Source organism: Pholcus phalangioides, unplaced genomic scaffold, assembly GCF_987345545.1.
Source record: "Pholcus phalangioides strain wild (caught in Gottingen) unplaced genomic scaffold, Ppha-v1.0 ptg000015l_1, whole genome shotgun sequence".
Lineage (NCBI taxonomy): Eukaryota > Metazoa > Arthropoda > Arachnida > Araneae > Pholcidae > Pholcus > Pholcus phalangioides.
Window position 1 is genome coordinate 77298183 of NW_028301608.1, and position 22078 is coordinate 77320260.

Below are 22078 nucleotides of genomic sequence, written 5' to 3' on the forward strand. Positions count from 1 at the left end.
ACATTGGTGCTGCCATTTGTTTTATAGTTTGAAATGAAGATAATAAATACTTGAATTTTTTTTCATGTTACGGAAATACAGTAAAACCTCGTTAAGTCATCGTTTTTCTTCGGTCCCGCCCAGCTTTCATAGACAATAATGCTCATAAACCCTCGTTAACTCGTCGCTAATTTCGGTTAACTCATCACTACGGAAAAGTTCGGCAGAGAGAGAAACAGATTATTTCTATATGGTTCCTTTTAAATAAAGAGCTTGATAACAGCGTTGACATATGTTCAAAAGTGACCATAAAAGTCATATGTACCAAACGGAACAGCTCAAGTAACGAAAGTTCTACTGAGGAGGCCAATTTGCCGATTAAAAATTTGGGACCTCAAATTAAATTGAAACGAAAATACATTTGTTGAAAAACTAGAAATTTTTTCCCAAGTTGAGGCTTTCTTTTCCCGCACAGAGCCACCTCCCAAAGTCAAAGGTGGGCCCTGTATACAAGATTACTTTGAAGTAATATCATGAACAACCGATGAAGAATTCAAAAGCACTGAAATTAAATGTCATGTATGTAAAAATTGATGTACAATAGTTCTGTTATAGAGAAAAGGCTAACTTTATTCTAAGAGTTGCTCTGATTAGTCTAAATTAAAAACTAGTTTAAATCATAATGTACCAGTGCATTTTACCATAATAAGTTAAATACTAAAAGCTCAAAAAAGTAAGAAACTCTGTCTTTTTTTATAATCTATGTGAATTTTGTTAATATAGTGATTTTAATTCATATTTTTTCATAATTGTTATATTACTTTGAATTTATGCGATTTCCAGAATATTGCTCATTGAAACTAATGGCGCTCCACTTAAGCCATCTTGTAATTTTAAGGTAACGTGAGTGACGACTTATCGAGGTTTCACTGCATTATGTTCAAGGGGATACAGAAGATGCTACTACCGTAAATGCAACTCGTACATATTCCTCTACGGAATTTTTAACGAATCGGCACATGCCGGAATGTGCGTTTTGAGTGTATGTATAGCTCCCTTAACGCATTTATGCTGTCGAGTTGCGCCAATTTTCTGAAGTAAAGATGGAAATGCTTGAATTTTTATGTAATGACAGTATCATGATGTAGGTCTGCTCTCTGCGGAGAGACTTTTTTGAATAAGGGACTGACTAGCATTCGGACTTCGAAGTTGGGAAACCGCATAAAACCAACTGATACACTGATACAGAAGACACTACATGATCGGAAGTATTTCTGTTGATAATCAGCTTGTCATTTGAAAGTGTAAATGAATCCAAAGAAAATCGAGTATGCCGATGAAACAAACAGACTAGATGTATTTATCTGACGACTGCTCGACGCTTCAATGACATTTATTTGCGATTCGTAAAATATCATGTGTATGCGAGGACCCTCAGGTCGCGTTTTCCATTCGGACGAGAGATCTCTTTCTGCTCGTTTCACTTAATTCTTCTCTCTGCTGGCTGTTTCTTTTGATCAAAAGAGAAAAAAAAAAGCCTTCGACTGGAGAAATTAATGTGCATTATCGTCGCGTCAGCTCTACGAAAACTGATGGATCGCTTAAAACAAGGCGTAGCGGGATAAAAGGGAAGAAGAAATTGATAACTTCTTATTATTAACCGTGTGCGTTGCTGAAAATTTGTTAGAGAGAGATCAAAGGACACAGAAACATCGCAGTAAAATGCATTAAGCGAAGTGAAACTAAATGGCAGGCGAAGGGAAATGCAAACAAGAGTCTCTCTTAACATCTCTCTCACTCTCTCCCACAACGAAGTGCACATCAATCGCATCAATGAATTCCCATCGGAAATGGAAAAGGCGTGTGTATGTGCGTGTTCGTCCGTCCAATAGAGGGGAGTTGCAAATCGATGTCGTAGATGACACAGGCGGAGGTTGTTGTTTGTTGGCCGTGGTCGTATTTCTGAATCAAAGCGCCCTATTAATTTAACTTCCAATACTTGATCAACTCTTTCAGTTTTTCCGATCGCCGAAGGGAGATACAACAACGAACGAGTGCCACAAGCATGTGATGGATAAGAATTTCCGACACAATTTCTACCTCGTACATCGACTTTTCTGGCAATGTTTCCGACCTACCGCTCAAAATGTTTATGCATTTAGTTCGTGAAAAGTGATTGGGTCAAAAAAAAAAAAAATGGTCTCCATAGGTTATATGTTTTATATAGGTGAAATTGGGGCGTACGCAAGGGGGGGGGGCCCTTAAGCCAAGATTATAGTGCAATTTTGCAGGAAAAAAGGTAAACCCCGTCAGAAAGAAAAAAAATCTGAACCCCTTCGAGAAAATTCTGCGTACGCCTATGTATAAGTGTATTCACAAATATACTGCAAACACATGCATTATGTATAGCACTTCGGTGATATTTATGTAGATATATCTTATTTACTCTCGTAAAAGGGGTAAGTACATACGTGCTTGATCGGTTGACCTTGGTCTGACCCCGTGTCTAGGTTAATAGAAGCAGGGTTGAAACTAGGGGGGGGGCAACTGCCCCGGGCGGAAAAATTTAGGGGGGCGGCCGTTTTAGGTGGGAACACCGTTATAAAATTATCGAATTTTTAAGTTGTGAAGGCGACAAAACAATGTTTGCCCCGGGCGGCAAAACTCCTAGTTACTGCCCTGATAGAAGTCCCGGTTGATGATGTTACTGTAGTTCAGGGGGGGGGGGTTTCAACTTTTATTGAGTCATGAGCACTGCATATGCCCATCATCAAACGAGGAGCAGCACCCTTACGACAACTTTGACATAAATATGCCTAAAATCTGTGTAGTATTTGGATACAATTTTCACAGGGTGTTTGATTGAAGCTTTGCTCTAGTTCTTGATCAAGCATGAAATCGGACACGAGCATAGATCACTGTTGATGCTTCGGGAATCACCATGGCGCTCTCGAGCAACAGGTTCAGGGCCGTCATTTCAACTTTTACCAGGGGGGGGGTGCAAAGTACATGTGTACTCAATGTATGTATATATATATTTGTGTGTTTATTTTTACAATATATATATATATATACACAATATATGTATATATGTATTGTGTGACAATTTTTAGTGTATTTTCGAAAGCCAGGGGGAGGGGGGTGCCCCTGCCCCCCCCCCCTAAATGACGGGCCTGAACAGGTTCAAGATGGCTAACAGAGATGGCGGCTCGTGAAGGATTCGCGTAGGCGCGCGCCCCCCTTAAAATTACGTCATTAACTTAATTCTTAACAATGGATTTGATGCCATCTTAATACCATTGAATTTCTTTTATTTTTATTTTTAAATTGAATTTAACAAATTAGAAAAACATTTTCGCAATCATTGACAAAAGAAGAAGTCCCGTAAAATACGGGTCATTGGTCAAGGTTCGGCAGCGTTTTCCATAGAGAGAACTCTGTATTCCTCTTTCCTCTTTGGCCGCTTTCCGTCACGTGCTGTATGAGATACCCTTTGGTAGTGTATAAACCAGAGGAGGGAGAAAGAGGGGGATGGTTAGTACACAGGTTATATTATGCTCATTTTGGGCCCGCAAAAAAAATCGTCGCGGATACACTCTGCCATCTACTTTCTTTTAAATCTGTTGTATCTTCCAAGTTAGAATATATTTGAGTAAAAAATATATTTATTTTATAACTTTATTACAGAAATTTATACACTTTTTAATTTGGAGTATAATATTCAGGCGTCTGTCCAGACCTTTTTTGTAGGCTCCAGTTTTTGTGAAAGTTTCCCTTATTTTTGTGAAAAAGATCATAAATTTTGGGAGAAATAAGTAATTTTGCGGGAAACGAAGTAATCTACTTAATCTACACAAAAGAAATTAAATTCTAAATTTATGGTTTCAATCATTTTTATTTTGTGAAAGTCCGTTTTTCAGGTCCAGAATTTTGTAAAGGGTCCGGTTTTTAAATCCGGAATTTTGTAAAGGGTCCGGAAAACGAGTCCAAATTTTGGCTGGGCGCAAACCCCTGATATTGGAAGAAGAGTATGAATTTTTTCACAATTTGTACAAACCATTTCCGATGGCAACTGCTAAACTTAAATGATGATTTTCAACGTTGTTAAGACATCGCTTACGCTTCACAGCGCAAACTATTTACGTAAATGTTGCGTTGATAGAGTATTATTATTTTTGTACTGCATAGGTATATAGATAATGCGAAAAATAATTTGATAAACAAAAATAAAAGTCTTCAATGCAGTGCAATACTTTACTAATTGTAAATAGTACATGTACTCAGGGCCGCAACTGGGGGGGGGGGGCAGAGAGGGCGATTGCCCCGGGCGGAAAAATTATTTAGGGAGCGGGAAGTTTTAGGGAGAAACAAAGAACACTATTATATAAAATTATCGAATTTTAAATTGGTGCGGCGACAAAAATCCTAGTTACGGTACGATGTGTACTTGACTACATATCATCACCGATAGATGGCAGTATATTTTTGGAAATCTGTGCCCCCCCCCCCCCCCAAAAAAAATAATCGACCACGAGCCGCCACTGCTAATAGATTAAATTAGTTGATCTCTTAGACAGCATTATAAGAAATTGATAGTTTTATTGTTTTTTTCTTTTTTGATTTGGAAAAAAACATGGCAACTTTATAAACGACATGAGAATAAAGAAAGAAAAAGCGTAACACAAAATAAATTCACTTAAATAACCATTGAAAATATGGCAGATTTAGTTAGTGTGTGACACTCTATTCTACTGTTGCAAAAATTAGAATTTATTATTAAGGATATTTCACATTATGAGCGTTATCTAATCCAAGTATATTATCATAATGCTAAGCTCTTTCTTTTTTTTTGGCTAAAAGTGCATTTTTTGCTATTGGGTAAATCCATTCGTATATAAAAAGCCGTATCTTAGAAAATCAATCGTGTTTTTGAAACTGCTGTAAGATTCTAATCTTTTGAATTATTTTTTGACAATGTTAATTCCATTTCGGGTGACCTTTTAATATTATTCTCTCGGATAATTACAATCATAAATTTTTTCAGTTTCTCGGCATTTCTATTGTAAGTTTAACTGGCACTAGCAGGGTAATGCATTTCACGCGTATAGGTATGAGTATAAAGTTCGTAAATATCATAAGTATCTTAAGTAAATATTCATAAGTATGATAAATTTGTCTTCTTTTGTTTTTAAAACAAATGTACAATGTACTGAACATATATATATTTTTATCCACCTGAATTGAATTTCCTTTAGTTTTCTTCCACAAGATTATTTTTGTGTCATCAAAATATATACAGGGTGCATAGCTAACAGCTGGCACAGCAATTTACTGGTGAACCATTAATCCCAGAGCCATATTTCCAATTAGGAAAAAATATCCGAATGACGTTTAAGCCTCAAGATATATCATTCATATTATAAAGGTTTGTACAGTAAAAAATTAACGTTCAGAAACGCAATTAAATAGTTGTTGCTCTGTTTCTCCAGAGGCCAACAAAAGAAATTCTACATTTTATTGTTTGTTTGTTTATTGTTTTAATTTTTTATATGAATACAAGATGAAACAAGTGCAATATTCACTGAGATATTTGAAGTCAAAAACTGGGAAAAAACAGCATAAACTAACGGAAAAGGCTTTTTTCGATTATGTATGCTGGTTTTTTCCACAACTTTTCTTCAGATTTTCGAATTCAAATATCTCACTTTGAAAAGTAGAATTCCCTTTGTAAAAAATGTAGAATTTATTTCTCTTCGCTTCAGGAGAGGCAGGACAACAACTTTGTAACTGGGTTCTTGGGCATAGGATGTTTGTATGTAAAGTTAATTTTTTTTAAATTTTGATAACTGTACAACCCCTTGCAATATGAATGACGTATCGGAGCTTTAAACGCCATTTGAATACTTTTTCTAATTGAAAGTATACTTCTGTTACGCGTTCTGGCTTTTTTACATTTGTATTTGTATAAGATCAACGTGTGGTCTGCGAATGAATGTCATTTAGTTTCATTCTACAAAATAAGTCATTTGCATGGAAAAAAAATTCTATATATTTGACCCGAAAATCGTTCCTTGTGAAATGCGTATTATTACGTTTTGAAAATGTGCAAGTTTCGTAATTTTTTTTTATTTATGGCAGTTTGCTCCCTTTTGCAATTATACGCTTCAAATCACATTATAAATGTACTTCCTCGTATGGCTGCTGAGAATAAAGCTTCCTGTTAAAATACCCAAATCAACGTAATCAAAAGCATTTTTCAAATCAAAAAGCACTGTAATAGGATACTTACACTTATTATCATAGACGGATACGAGTGGGGCGATCACCCCCCCCCCCCCTCCCGTTCGAGGAGTTTTTATTCACTTATGATATTTAGGTGGAAAACTTTTTTGTTGGTTCTTTTTCAGTATTTCTCTACATTCCAAAAAACCCAATGACTTATAGATTTACGGTTAACTTATCATTAATATTTCTAATTTTAAAGACTGAGTGCATAAAAGAATATTTTTGTTGAGAATAATAAAAATCCATTTAATAATGGTTGAATCTGCGCGGTTTTTTTTTAATCACATCAAAATGGTAGTGGGAGATTATTTTCAATATTTTGGGAGATTCAGTTGATGGTATAAACTAGCTTTAATATTCGTTTTTAGTTCTGTAATTAATCTTTTTAATTTAAAGCAGTTTTTCCCAAAATGGACAATATATCCCCCCCCCCCCCCGGTGTGAGATGGAATGGTCCAGGGGGGCGATAAAAGCTACTAGTATAACATAGGATCCTATGGGTTCGCTTGAGTTGAGGAGCGATGAGAGAAAAAAATTTCTGAATAAGGCAATGATGGAACAAAAAGTTTTAGAAACTATGATTTTAAGGAATGAATTTTTCGTTTCCAGGGAGAAGAAGAAGAATGAGAGGCACCTACACACACTGAAGTTCTGAAAACGTCAAACATTCATTTCACTAATGTACTTAAAAACGCATTGCAAAGGTGTTGAGAAATCGTAGTGCGTTAAATGAAGGTCAGAGATCCTTTTCTTTTTGATATTTTCGTCACGAGATTTCGAATAACGATATTGGTATAATAATTATAAACACGATCTTTTTCCTAACTTTTTACATTCATTACACTTTATGTACGACAACATTCTTATCGTGCATGGGGGGAAACGTGATCGGTTCCGCGACAGGAATTTTTCATTTCATTGATTGCCTTTCAACAAAATGCTGGTTTTGCCAAGATGTCAATGCGAATAGTATTCCCAGACGTAGGACTGAAAATTGCGGATGCATGTAGGAATGAAGTAGAGTTTTGACTGGCATATCCACCAGCCGGCGCAGTAGGCTATCAAATGCTGTCTGTCCTCAAGGGATAGTAGGTCCGTTCGGTTGTCGTTCATGTAGGTTATAGTGTCTTCTTCTCTTGCTTGTCGGTAGAAAGTAACGTGCGTGCATATTCCCAACAGATTTGCTATTCATTTCGGAATGCTTTTATTCATAGCCACGTGTAATACGCATAAACGTGTCATATATTATACATCATCGTTTTCGTTTTTACGTCAACTTTTCCCCTTCCCCGTGTTTTCTTCCGCACCCAACATGTACTGTAGTTTTGCGAGGGTGACGACTGCCGCGTCACTCACTCAATTGTAACTGAAAGCTCTTGATGTTATATAAATCTGTGTCGAATCGACATGACTTATCAGGTCTTAGATAGACCGTTAGATCATCTTTAGTGTTTAGTACCGGGTGCTAGTATGTAAATAGCACGTTTATTTCAGGGATTTAGAAGTTAATATTCAGGCCTTTTTTTCGTTGACAATTTGAATGTCCATTCAAAGATCTTTCTCAAATTTTGAGATTTTGAGACTGTCAACCTCAAACCGCGACACACTTCGGAGCTCTGTAAAGGTAAACTTTTACCAGATCCTGCAAGTATCACAAATATTAAGCGTGCGGCTCTGTGAATCTTAATTTATAAATAACATGTCTACGGGGTGCCATAAATAAGACTAATGGCTCATGCATATTATAAGTCATACAAGAGGATAAATCGGATGATTATTTTGTAAAAAATTAATTTTTTGTTGATCGACGGAGTCGAGTATTGTCGGCATATTAGCACCTGTTCGGCTTGCTTTATCCTTCTTGATGACTTCGGAGCAGTGATGCAGGAATGAAAGACGCTTGTCGAAATCACTACAAAAGATTTGAGAATGGGAACACAAATAATGTTGGTTTGAAAATTGATGTGAGAGTTCGAATTTTATTCACTTTCCCGTTCCGGAAGGGGGTTCGATTCCCCGCAGGGGCAGTTGAATTTTCTCTCTTTCCAAAAATATATCTTCGCATCAGCCAGCTGTTAAAAACCTTTGTATTGTTTACTTTGATTGCCAGAAGGTATTCAATTGGGTCCAATATGGACTTTTGAAGTGTTTACATGAGATTGGGGGAATTGGATAAGATCGTCGTTGAGAGATAAGTTACAACGGATTGTAGTGAACGGGAAATTTTCTGGTTGGACAAGTGTCAAAAGTGGAATTCCTCAAGGAAGTGTCCTCGGGCGGATAGTTTTTTACTTTTTATTGATAAACTCGGATTTTTAGCGAATTCACGGATGACGTGAAGCTAATTGGGGTAGTCGGGAATCCAAGTGATAGGGAGATGCTCCAGACGAACTTAAATATGATTCAGCATGACCTTTAGTGCTAATAAGTGCATGGTCGCTGATTTTTATTCGAACAACTTACGTTTCACTTACAAGTTGAAGGTTATTACTATGCCGAATGACACTAGGATTACCGATTTGGAAATTCTCACTGACGAGCGGCTTAGGTTTTTCTGAAAAATGTTCAGCGGTGGACAAAAAATTGAATAGAATGCTCGGTTTCATTCTTGAAAAGGTTTCTTTTCACCTTCTACTAAAAGTCATTCTTCCGGTTTTCCGAAGCTTAGTTCGTTCTGGGAGTGTGCCGTAACGTTTTGGAGACCATACCTACAAAGACAGACACAGACTTAGTTGAGGGGGTGCAGAGAAGTGCCAAGTGTGCTCTTGTTTGCACACAAGGCTTGAGCTATGAAGAAAGACTAGATTTCTCGAGTATGTTTATATTGGAGGAACGCAAGTCTCGGGGATATGATTGAAGTTTCTGAAATTTTCATCGGCATGAATAGGATGGACTATGAGTTGTTAATACACCGTTAATCAACTGCTTCGACAACAGAACACCAGTATCGTTTAGTAAGGGACAACTCAAGCCTGTGGTGTCGCAGAGAATTTTTTTCCTATAGGGTTGCCAATAAATGGAATAGCTTACCTCCGGGTTTTGTGAATTCTAACACAATTGACTCGTTTAGAAAGAAGTACGATAAACATAGGGAGTTTAATCGAGAAGCTATCCATACTCGAATAAGACAACCATAACCTTTTTATGGCAGTGTGTTATACATTATTATTTTTTGGTGATATATGCTTTTATATTGGGTTTCTGTATTTTGGATACATTTGACATCCATATTTTTTATGGGCAGATACAGAACAGTTTTGCATTTATTTGATAGGTGACAGCAAGAGCCCCCAGCGCTCAACCGTTTTTCCTCGCATATATAACAGTAGTGTATAAATATGGAAATATATGTATAATAAGTTCAACAGTTAGGAGAGAAGTTTTACTCTTGCTATTTTTTTTTTTCACCAGTTCACAAATTATTTCTCCCGCTGGTCCACGAAATTGTTCGTTCAATTTCACTCGTCCACAAGTAGAAAAAGGTCGAAGAAGTATTGAAGATTAATTCTGTTCTCTCTGTGATTCAAAAGAAACTTTTTTCTGGGGAAGAAATGTGTTGTTTTTCTTAATTGGAATCAAAGATGAGACCAATAAATACGTAGTAATGATTCATATTTTAGGAATTGTATTGCTACGCACTTTTCTAGGGCCAAATATAGTACTGCATTATATATATGCAGGATGCATAGGTAACAGCGCGCATGGCATTTTATTGACGAACTGATCCTAGAGGCATACTTCTAATTAGAAAAACTATCCAAATAACGTGTAGTACTCAGATATGTCATTCATGAGCGGGGGAGGGTTCCCGATAGGAAGTTGCTAAAGACCAATTTAAACAGAATTGCAGCATGACGTTTAGCGTTTACAGGTGCATGTTCGCTCATTTTGATTCGAACAACCCACGTTTCACTTATGATGGTGATATAGAGTGGTGCTATTATTCCGGATGCAACTAGGATCATCGATCTGGACATCCTTATTGACGAGCGGCTTAGGTTTTTGAACACTGTTCAGCGGTAGTCAAAAAACGAGTAGAATGCTTGGTTTCATTTTTAAAAAAGTCTCTTCGCGTTCTTCTAAAGTGATTCTTTCTCTTTTCCGGGGCTTAGTTCGTCCCGTACTGAGCTTCGAAGTATGTTGTAAGGGTTTGGAGACCCCACAAAGGATATCCCCACAGAGGGATATAGACTTGGTTGAGTGGTGCAGAGAAGAGCTACGCGTGCTCTGGTTAGTACACAAGGCTTGAGCCATAAAGATAGACTTGATTTCTTCAATATGTTTAGGGCAACAAGTTGAGAGACAGGGAATAACTTGTCCTGTCTGTCCCTATATATAGAAAGTAATGCATGACCATGTCTCGGGAGGTTTGCATCTGTCAGGTCTTTGTCTACTCAGTTATTTTAATGCAGGGGTTCTTAAGCTTTTAAGCCGTGACCCAAAATCAACAACATAATCAATTTCGCAGCACATCGGTCTCTTTAAATTAAAAATTCTTATTGAATATTTCTGATTAACAAAATGTTTATTTTGAAATTAGTGAAACTAGTTCAAGGTGTTTTAACAGGGTTCCGAATCGAACAACGGACTCCAAATTATTGGAAGCTTTTACTAATTCTGAAATTGTTTTTTTCATGAATGTTGAATTTCCATTGATTCTGGAATTATTTCTTTAATTGATTATTAGTCATTTTGAAATAATGTTGTTCTTTCATAAATTTCTAATTCTCGTCAGGTATGAATTTCCCAATATTTTCAGGCTTTTATATGGATAAATAATTTACAACATTCTTGTGCATTCTGTAATGCCCTTTTGGATGTCAACTTCTCATGAAATCATGGCTCAGGAGAGCGCAAAAAATGTCAAGAGTCCCCATCTCAGGCCACCGAAATCGTTAAGACACGTCTGAACCCAAGGGAGAGCGAAAAAAAAAAATAATAATTTGTAACCGAATTGCAAGTTGTTCATTTCATTCACGCAACTTCCGACGTAATATTCATCAATACTCCGGCGAGTTAACGTGAGTATACGAGGTAAAACTGTTACAGGTTATGAGAAAGTGATTTTCAGCACCTTTTTTGAACATTTGACAAAACGTATTGGTCCTAACAAAGGCAAAAAAAAGCGTTACTTGATGGAAGGCTATTATTTTACACTTTCAGCAAAAGAAATTGGAGTACGAAAGTATGTTTCTTTCGTTATTTATGCTCTTTCAACGTGTCGTTTCTCTTTTCGGAAAGTTAAGGAGTTGCTCACAAAAGCACCAAAGAGTGTTCGATGGATGTGTCCAGTCATGTGAACTGTATAAAATTGGTTTAACTTCGAATAAACTGAGTTATAGCAAGTTTCATTCAAGGATTAGTGATATGTTGATTTCAGCACCAGCAAGTACACGAAACAAGCACAACGCCGATAATATAAATACGCTTTTAGGACTACACATATACTCAGAACACACATTTCGGCATGCACCGAAAGAAGAAATTGCGAAGAGGAATGCGAACGAGCTGCGTGTAGTAGTATGTTGATTTCAGTTTGATCACATTCTGTTGTATTGGTGGCTCTCTGGTGATGGTCATAGACTGTGTGTATCTCCCCTACGGGGGACAGAGCGGGTGCCACGGTTGGTCTGGTGGAGGTATAGACTGTGTTCGCGAAATGAAAAAAGGATGAGAGAGAAAGAAAATGGTCAAATCTCTGTCATTATCGACAATTTCAATTTTTCGGATGAAAGTTTTGATGCTTTACAAAGTAAATCAAAATTTAGGAGTAAAAAAAATATGTAAGTTGAAGGAAGAAAATGTAAAGTTGTGACGAGTTCCCTCCCGCGGAAAATGATATCGTCGAGCTGGATATATTTCATTGAAAAGCTGTCTCGGCTTAATTTGAGAAGTGCCAAGTAACAGAGCGGCAGAAGAGACTAAAAAATTTATCGAAATTTTTCGCGTTGCGCATACGCGTCGTTGAAGCGGAGACTCGGGCCATTCATAATGCATCGGCTACTAGCCTCATAGGATTGTGTTGGTAGAAAAGAAGTGAGAGGGAGCGAATATTAAAAAGAAATGACTGCGGTGGCTCATTTCCTCCCGCCCCCCGCCCTCATTCATAAATACATGCAAGCGTCAGAGTAGATGCGTCGGGACACATTTTTGAAGGGCAACTCTCAAAACTGAAAATATATTAGCGCAAGTTATACTAGCAGCCTGCAACTCATTATTGATACAGTTATCTAACTGTAAACAGTTAGATAACTGCCTCGCCACGGAATTAAGCTCGAAATGTTTATTCCAGCACGCTCGACTTGGATGGGAAACAAGCATCACGTTGTTCCTTTCAAGACCGAACATTTCGTTACTTCTAATGAGACGATTTTCGAAAGAACAACCATTGCTACTAAACTGCACATGCATCTCGTAAATATTCCTCTGAAGAACTTCTAACGAATTAGGAATGTCGGAAGGTACTTTGTATGTGTTATGAAGCTAACGTGAAGCTTGTTTCTGGGGAATATCTCTTGTGTGTTTCAAATAGGTGCTTCCACCTGTCTTCCGAATTCGGAATCAATCTCGGCAGGTCATTTTACTTGTTGTGTCATGCGTGAGTTGTTTTTTTTACGTAGTAAGTCTGATTGTTCCCTTTGGAGAGACTTTATTTCAAATGGCAGATCGGCTCGAAAGTTGGAAGAAAGAACAACTGCTAGTTTCGGGCACTGGTAAGTTAACACTCAACAACAACAATCATATAGAGCGATGAGAATTAAATTGGTCTAAGGGTGATATTTACGGACAGGGTTTAAACTATAGCCACAATTTCCGAGAGATCGACACGGATTGGTTAAATTCAGGTTTTAACCTATGTGTGTGTGTCGATCTCCTATTAAAATATTGTGAACTAGAGTTTAAACCTTGTCGGTGAACACTACTCACTAAGTCACTGGAGTGAAAATTTCCATAACAATGCGTTTTTCCCTGAAAATTCCCAAAATATTAATTTTCTTCGAAATATTTTTTTTGCTTCTAATACACATTAGACTCTGAAGTGTCTTATAAGCAAAAAAAGCAGTTCAAGGAAAACTGATTAAACTGATTGCACACTAATGTCTATACACTGCGGTCGTCTTGGCACCATCTCTATTTGTTACTTCCCAAAATGGAAGTTGTACCTCTGCGTCAAGAAAGATTCTGACGGGTTTCGAACTTCTGAAACCCACGAACATCAATACGTGAATGCGGATTACCAGCCCGTACAATGCCTGTGATGAAGGTGGTTTGGTCACTTTTTGGCCACAACAATGCTTGGTCCTCTTTTGATTAAATTTCTATGCAAGCTGGTGCGTACTAGATCTTTCGTACGTATCTTTCTTTTTAACCGAGAGCAAGTCCGGTCTATCGCAGTGGGCAATTTACTACCGAGTGAGTTGTGTACCTTGAAGTGTGTGTGTACCTAACCGAGTGCGTATATAGTATTGTGTCTGATTTTTCTCTCTCTCAGTGCTGTCATCTGTATTTCAAAAGTAAAGTGAGTGAAGTGTAGTGATTGAATAAGTATACCGTGGTACGTCTGTTGCTCGATGTGGCGAGTCTTTTGAACGAAGAGATCGGCTCGCACTCGTGTCTCGAAGTTGGGAACCTCAGAATGTACGTATCGCAAATGTGATAACGATGTCTTTATGCAAGTCTTCAACACCTTTATTCGACTTGCAAAGCCTTACGAAGTTTTCGGCTAAAGAATTCTTTTTTCGACGGGTTTTTTTTTTTGGCTCGGCTAACAATGAACATGTATGAGTGCGCCAACATGAAACAGCCGCGTCGCGAGCTGAATTTTCGTGTCAATCAAAATTAATGCAACGAGTCGCTGTCACTAGAGCCAAATTAATTTATTTCCACCCAAAATCACTTCCGAAATACACTTTTCTCTCTTTCAGAAAGATTTTCAGCTATTTCATGTAAAATGAATGATTAATTTTTTTTAAAGTGGCACAGTAGAAATCACTAAACCCTCCTCAAAGTGCTATATCTTTTTTTAAGGGAACAGGGTTTCTTCCAAGTTTCAGTAACTTTAAACTAAGGGATATAGGGGAAAAATGTTTTATTGGTAAATCAACTTTACAAAATAAGTTCGCACGGAGCAGCATCCAACTGAGGGGCCTATGCAAAATGAAGACGCTTCGAAACTCCCTGAGAAAATGCAATCGACTCAGCCAGTCAACTGAAATAAGAGGCGTTTAAAGAGGTGAGATACCTCGTCAATGCCGCCTAAAGAAGATGCGAATGCGAGCCGCGTCTCCCATTTGAAAAAGTCTTTCCGCAGATATACCAGGCCGACCCTGAATCCGACTGCGTAGCGTACATAGTGTAGAATAAAAAGATGTTCAATTTTTCACATCGTCCGTTAAATTCTCCTTCATCCAGTTGTGAAGCTTACCCTTCTGTCAGTTCCTATTCCTTGATATTTGGGCAATTCCTAGAATGGATTTAACGGTTTTCTATAGAAACCTATGGAAAATCCTATTTCGACTAACGAATGTGATTCCAGAACGAATCATCTTCGTTCAGAGGTATCACTGTATTGTCATGTCATATGACTCATATGCTTCTTCTGTATGGGTCTCCCTGCCAAGTAGGAGATGCCAAACTGTTTAAATGCCCGATGAAAAAGTTCACCAAAAGCCTACGTGGTCTACCCGAAAAATTCTACATAGGAAGACTTGGAAATTCACATCAACAAATCATTCGAATGCAATAGACTTTTTTCTCGATTTATTTATATTGGTTGTCACTTCTTCAATGCGCTGACGTGAGTGCAGAGGAAAACCGGGCAGCGAAGGCATGTAATTGCTACTCCATCTATTTGCGCACCTCAAATAATTTTTGATTCGAAATAAAAGCAGCACAAGAAGAATGAAATACTTCAATAAATCATCTCGTGTTTTAAAAATCAAATATTTTTTAAGTAACTGAAAATTTCAGTTTGGTATTAAAGGAATGAAAAGAAAAAGTCTAAAATCTCTCTATTCCACAATATCAATTGTTTTTTCTTTCTCTCTTTCACTTGGAATAGGTTCATGGCATATTTTTTGTTTATTACATTCTTCTAAAAGTCAATCAACATACGTAGGATGTCCTGAAATGGATTGACGATGTTAAAAAAAGGAATATCGACAAACAAAATTGTTGTTAAAAAAATTAGTTCTAATAGAAGGTTTGAGGAACAAACCACAGAATTTATTTAATAAACTGTCCTGTTGTTAATAAGAAATTGCACGATTTGTTGTGTCTAAAAAACTATTTGTTTAAAACTGGGATCTTCGTTCACACGTAGAAGAAAGGAGGAAAAATCCACGCGTGAATCTGATTTTTGTTTCGTTATCGACCCCCCATCCCACATCAAGAACTGTCGAAAACTCTCCTAAACTAGACAGGGTATGGTGTGATCATCGTATTTGCCGGAATCGATTTCTTACGTTGAGGTCGCTCGAAGGATGCTGGGTACTAATGAGATCTTAAACAAAAAGTATTTCTCAATGTGCAATCGTTCCAGCAACCACTTAATAGGAAATACAGTATCAGCAAAGTTCGTTTAACGATTACACGTGGCCGCGGCTGACGGTGGAAATTTCTAGAACATTGCGACACGATTTTCTCATTTATTATAAACAGATAGTTGCTGGTGCCACAGCGCCATCTGACGGTACGATTTCATACTAACACTAGGACAGCTTGTCGAATGAATTTTATGGCCCATCCCACAAATCTGCAACTCTGACTTCAATCGTTTTTCTGATCTTTTTTTTCAAAAACCGTCGAGTCATTTAAGAACATCCTACAAAGAGCCTGTTGACTGTATCTATTTGTAGTGAAGACAGACAGAAAAAACCCACTGAAAAAAAAAAGAGGACGACTATGAAGAAAAACACTATTTAATTGATATTGCTGCAAAATGTTGATCAACTTTCGGTTGCTCTATCGTAGGAATGTGCAGTATCGTGCATCTGGAACACCACGTTATTGAAGGATTATTTTTTCCGTGAACCCAAATGGGTTACATGATTCGAGAAGTAGTAGTAGTAGTAGATGTATCGCCTCGCATAATCTTCTCAGACCCGTCGATAGGTCGAGTTAGAGCATCCTTCTTTCTTCTTTTGTAGGTTCTATCTTCAAATGCTTTCTTTATGCGTGCTATATTAAAACGTCGACCGTGAGATCTTTCTATTGTTATTTACCGAGGAACTTGTTGCAGTCTGTTCATTTCTCCCGTCACGAGGCTGTTTTTGCTGTCGGTCGGAGAAGACGGAATAGAAGACGGTGGACTGCCGCAGTGCTGTCGCGTCGTTGTTTCCTCCGACCTACTTGGCTGTTGTTTGAAGCGAAATTCGTCCTCGAGAAGGACGCCCCCTTCGTCAGAGTCGTAGCCCGATCTAGACGAGACGTCTCTGTACAAAAGCAGGCTCTCTCTCTGATCCATCGGCCTCTCCGGTGTGCTGGGCGCACTGTAGTCGCTAGGACTGGCGTCACTAGACTGACAAGAGCCCAGTTCCGAACGGACAAAAAATCCTACGGGTTGCGTCACTGCACCGTAGACGTTCGTAGATTCACCCCTGTTCCTGTTACTGTCTTTGTCGGCGAGAATGTTCTCTATACTGAAGGAGTTGACTTTTTGCCCTCCTTCGACCATGAACAGACGTCGGATTTTGTCGTGGGCGGAGGGGTCGTTCGGGTCGTCCAGAGCGCATACGACGCGTTGTTCTTCATCTGCGGAACTAGAACATACGTTGACGTCACTTCCAGCGTTGCTACTGCTGTTACAGCTATTCAGAACGTTCGACCTGTTCTTGTTTCCGCCGTCGGAAGTCGTCGTCGCACTGCGCCTCAGCGCACCATTCGTGTCGAAACCCATGGAACCGAGAAGCGCAAACGTTTCTCTGCCGATCAGATCACGATGTTCTTTGATAGGATTTATGTGCCTCAGTTCGGCAACAGTCTGGTAGATGGCCTCACTGTGGAAGGAAAAAAAAATGAATAAACACGTGAACAGACTTGGGGAATTCTGAATGATTCACGAGAAAGTATGCCTACAGAAAATTCTACAATCATTCGATAATAATAATAATTTATTGAAAAAAAAGAAAAAAAGAGAGAAAACTACAAAAAATATATATATATACACACACATACAACATTCTACTCAAGGGATCGCTTGATCCGTCCAGCGTATACGAACATAAATATTTTTGTGGTGGCAAACACTTTCATTTTATAATAACAAGTACAAACAAAATATACAAACAGACACAAATATTACAGAGGCCTTGGTGTGACAACACTGTGTATTGGGGCTAAGAAGTAAAAGATTAATATAATTAATAATTAGTTTTTTTGCAAGCTCTTAATTCTTTTTCATATTTTATTCCATTTAGCTGATTATTAAAATATAATGGAGGCAAATATATGAATTGCTTATGAGTTAATGTTTTTTTAGGCTCTATAATATTATATTGAAAACCTCAACAGAGACGTGTTTTTTATATATAGGCATTGCCTGATTTCAAACCAAGTAGGAATTTTTATAAATAAACATTAGATTTCGGTATATATATATATATATATATATATTATTATATATAGTTTTTCAATATTAAATCTATAGCCTGATTTATAATTATAGGCAGTGTGGGGATATACGAGAGGAAATAATATTTATAGATTTTTTTTTCAGAGTACTTATTAAAATATTCACGTTGGACTCATAATCACCTTTCCAAATACATATAGCATACCGGATAAGTGAGTAGAACCAAGGAAAATAAAGTGTATGAATAAAGTGAGGAGATTAATAAATTGATAATATTTTTCAAGCAATATATACGAACAATTATGTATTTTATTTTGTTACTAAGTGCAGTTGCATGAGAGTTCCATTTCAAATTTTTGTTTATAGTGACTCTAAAATATCTAAACTCTTCAGTTTTCGAGACAATCGGGCAGAAACATTGGTCACCCAATGTGTCTGCCCGATTCCCAACTCATGGCATCGAATTATTTATCGTTTCTATTATATAATTGAAATATTTCTATAATATAATTGAAAATCTATATATTTAGTTTTGTTGAGATTCAAAGTTAACTTATTACGCCTCAACCAAGTGTTAATTTTTGTTAAATCTTCTCCAGTATCTGATTTCAACATGGTATATGTTTGTCCTGACAGAACAATAGCTGTGTCATCGGCATAGCTAATTAAATCGCCATGTAGATCCAGATTATTGATATCATTATCAAACATTAGAAATAAAATTGGTCCAAGAACAGAAACCTGTGGGACGCCATTTTTAATAATCCTATATGTACCTATTGTATCTTTTAATTCAACTGCTTGTGTGTATGTGTGTGTGTGCATTCTATTTGATAGATAACTTTTAAACCTTTAAACCAGTGATAAGTTCAATATAACTTATGCTTAAGAATTGTATGATAGACACTATCAAAGCCTTTTTCTAACTCTAAAAATACAGCAAGGTTCAATTGCTGTCATTAATATTTTCATATACTTTTTCTGAAAATTTCAAAATTTCCATTTCGGTAATCTTATTTTCAAGAAAACCAAACTGATTTTTCGAAGAAAAAATGAAACTGATTTAAAAAATTTGTAATTTTGTGCTCCATTTTTTCCCCAAAATTTTCGAAAAAGCAGGATAATGGATATCGGACGATAATTTTTGAAATTGTTGACATTACCGGATTTATGAATGAGTATGACGAGCATATTTTAATTTATCAATAAAAACTCCACTGAGAATTGAAGAGTTGTGTTGTAGGTTATAAACTTTAAATGGTATTTATATACTGACAGTTTTTAACATTTTTGGCGTGATTCCATCATATAACCGACCGCTTTATTATTCTCAAGTTTACTTATTAAATTCTATTTTTATATTCCTTTCCTCTATTTCAGTAACGACTATAGAATTATACTGGTTTGGTACTAAAGGCTCTATTTCATCTATTAACTCAGAATCTTTAATTCTTGCAGAATTAATAAAAAAATTCGTTTATTTCATCCACTTATGTTTTAGAGTCAGTATTTATTCTGAAAGTACAATTTTATTTATATTTTTCGATATATTATATCATTAGTAACTTTTCATTGTGTCTTGATGTTGTTACCACATTGTATAAATTTGTTATGGTAGAAAGCATCTTTTTTGCAGCTTTTATTTTCTTTCTTAACTGCTTATTATAGCTTTTGTAATCATTTTCTTTATCACGATCTGAAAGATTTAGACTGTTTTGTCCAGAAATTAAGATGCTTGAACACAATATCAAGGAATTCGTCATATAATACATTTGCATCGTTCTCATTAAAAATGTTTTCATCAAATTCATGATTTCTTACACATATTTCAAACTTGTCATAATCCACATTTTGACAAAAACGATTACTATTGTTTTGTTTATTATTTAAAAGTTGTGTATTAATTCCAAAATTCCATTTAATAACTAGTGGTGTGGTAAATGATCCGTTATTTCTAATTTTGATACTGCTGTTCCATATCTATAATTCAACTTCACGTTCGAATAAACACGTGATCTAAACCAGCACCTCCTAGAGATAGAAGGCCTCTGCACTGTTTGCCGTAAACGTCATTCAGGCTACCTAGCAAGTTTGCCACATTTTGAAACACATCATCCTATTTCGTTTCTTCTTATTTTGGGGTAGAGTCTTCCTGATTGGCTCACAAATACCGCATAGTGATTGGATGTGGGGGCACAGAAATCGCAACGCTCGCAATGGATCAACAAAATTCGCCATGAAAAAGACTAGCGTTCCATGTCATACGAGACCCTTTGAAGATTCTTAAATACATTATTTTGCATGTATGTCTGTTTTGTTCAATTGACACTTACCCAAGGACAGTCCACCCAACAGAACCAAGGATCTTCTGTGCTATGCGTAAACGTTCTCAAACACCGTGGAAATCATATACAACTGGATACGATGCGATTTCAGTGAGATGAAATTTCTCTGTGGCCATTCTGAGCAATTGACCAACACTACACAACAGAAGCACCGATATTTTCCTTCCTTAAAGCATATATGGGCACTGAACGGGACTGCGCAATGGACAGCTTTATAACTCAACTAATTACTCATGAAGACAATAGTCGTCTGGTGGTTATTGCACGTTCAGCGTTTATATATGCTGTATATTTAGATTAAAGCCATATGAAATAATGAGTGTGATATTTTCAACTGTTTAAGCGGTTTTTAAAATTTTTCTGATCTCCATTATAGTTGCCACATATTTTAAGAAGAATTTTTTCCGATTGCGAGCAGATAACTGTTTATTTCTTCAACAAGAAAGTTACTCCGCCCATCGTTTTTATTTTCCTGACTATAACACAAAAACATGCGTGTGGCTTTCTAAGAAGAGAAATACTTTTTTTTGGCAAAAAATCGTTTGTATTATTTATGCTGAGCGTATATTTCTTTTTATATTCTACTCACCCGTTCTTATTATATTTTGAACAAGAGCTGACTCCGTCCACTGGCAATTGATTGATTGGAGGGAAGAATGGAAAACATGTTTTATTGTTAAAACAGCTTCATTACGTTTTTGGAAAAAAGAAATATCTCGGGGTGACAGAAATAAAGCAAATCAAGTTTGACGAGATATCTCGGGATTGCCGCTGAAAGGGTTAACTATTTCAAAAAAAAAAAATTATTACACTTGAATGCTCTTCAAAGATGAAAGAGCTTGAACGTAAGTCTAATTATACAATCTAATTTATAATTAAATATCATATTTCAAACTAGTCTCAGGATAATATGTGATGTATCGACGATGCCTCGCTTCCAAAGTAAAAAACTTCCAAGAAAAAAACCCACGTCGGATGTGACCAATTGAAACGTAAGCCTGCGCATTTCAAATTACATATTCCTGAATCATTTTCTATACGACGAAACAGAATCACTCAATTGCGAAAACGTTTTTTTTGTATTAATAATAATATGATTATAATACCTCAAAGTGGCAATGTTGACACCAGGTTTGACTTTGGCCTGTTGGAGCCTCTTGGCCTGCCTCTCGAGTTGCTTGCGCAGTTTTTTTTCTCTCCTTTCGCGCTCACGCTTTTCAATCTCTTCGGGAGGAATCGGGTCGCCCGAACACGTTTGCGGGTGAGCGTTGTGAGCTGGTCGGCCCGGACCTTTCTTCGTATTTTCTTTCTTACGCCACTTCGCCCTTCTGTTCTGGAACCAAACCTTGAACAGTAAAAAAAAAAATATATATATATATATATATTTCATGTATATGTATACACAACATGATTTAGAGCAGTGTTTCCCAAAGTGGGCAATATCGCCCCTGGGGGCGATGGAATGGTACAGGGGGCTATAGAAAATACGTATTTAGCATAGGATCCTATGGGTTCACTTGAGTTGGGGGCGATGACAGAAAAAAATTCTGAGAAAGGTGGCGATAGAACAAGAAGTTTGGGAAACTGATTTATATAGAGCAACATCGATGTTGGAAATTTTTTTTGTTATAATTGAACCGGCTTCACGAAGGAGTAATGTTGCGCATACGTACGTTTTCAATAACTGGCTGATACGAAGACTAATTCAGGAAAAAAAGAAAATTCACTGCCCTTGCGGGGAATTGAAACCACGTTCTCTCACTTGCCGGGTAAGCGGTCTAGACTACAAAGGTAATGAAACTCGATCTTTCCTTCGAGCTCGTGTGTACTGAACGAGAGCCTACGGTCGGACCTAACTCGGGCCAAAGCTCGCAACTACTGACACTGACTGATACTT

At 37.0% G+C, this 22078-nt stretch overlaps 1 protein-coding gene across 1 annotated transcript in view; it reads right to left on the reverse strand.

Annotated features, from left to right (window-relative positions):
- Window positions 1–16166: 16166 nt before the first annotated feature.
- The window catches only part of LOC149076729 (uncharacterized), a 155181-nt gene continuing 149269 nt past the window's right edge, over window positions 16167–22078 (reverse strand). Inside the window, exons 3-4 of the mRNA XM_089244363.1 lie at window positions 21288–21526; window positions 16167–17261 (exon numbers count right to left, since the gene is read on the reverse strand). Of these exons, the coding sequence (XP_089100489.1) occupies window positions 16484–17261; window positions 21288–21526 (1017 nt within the window). The 3' untranslated portion in view covers window positions 16167–16483. The remainder of the gene's footprint in view (window positions 17262–21287; window positions 21527–22078) is intronic.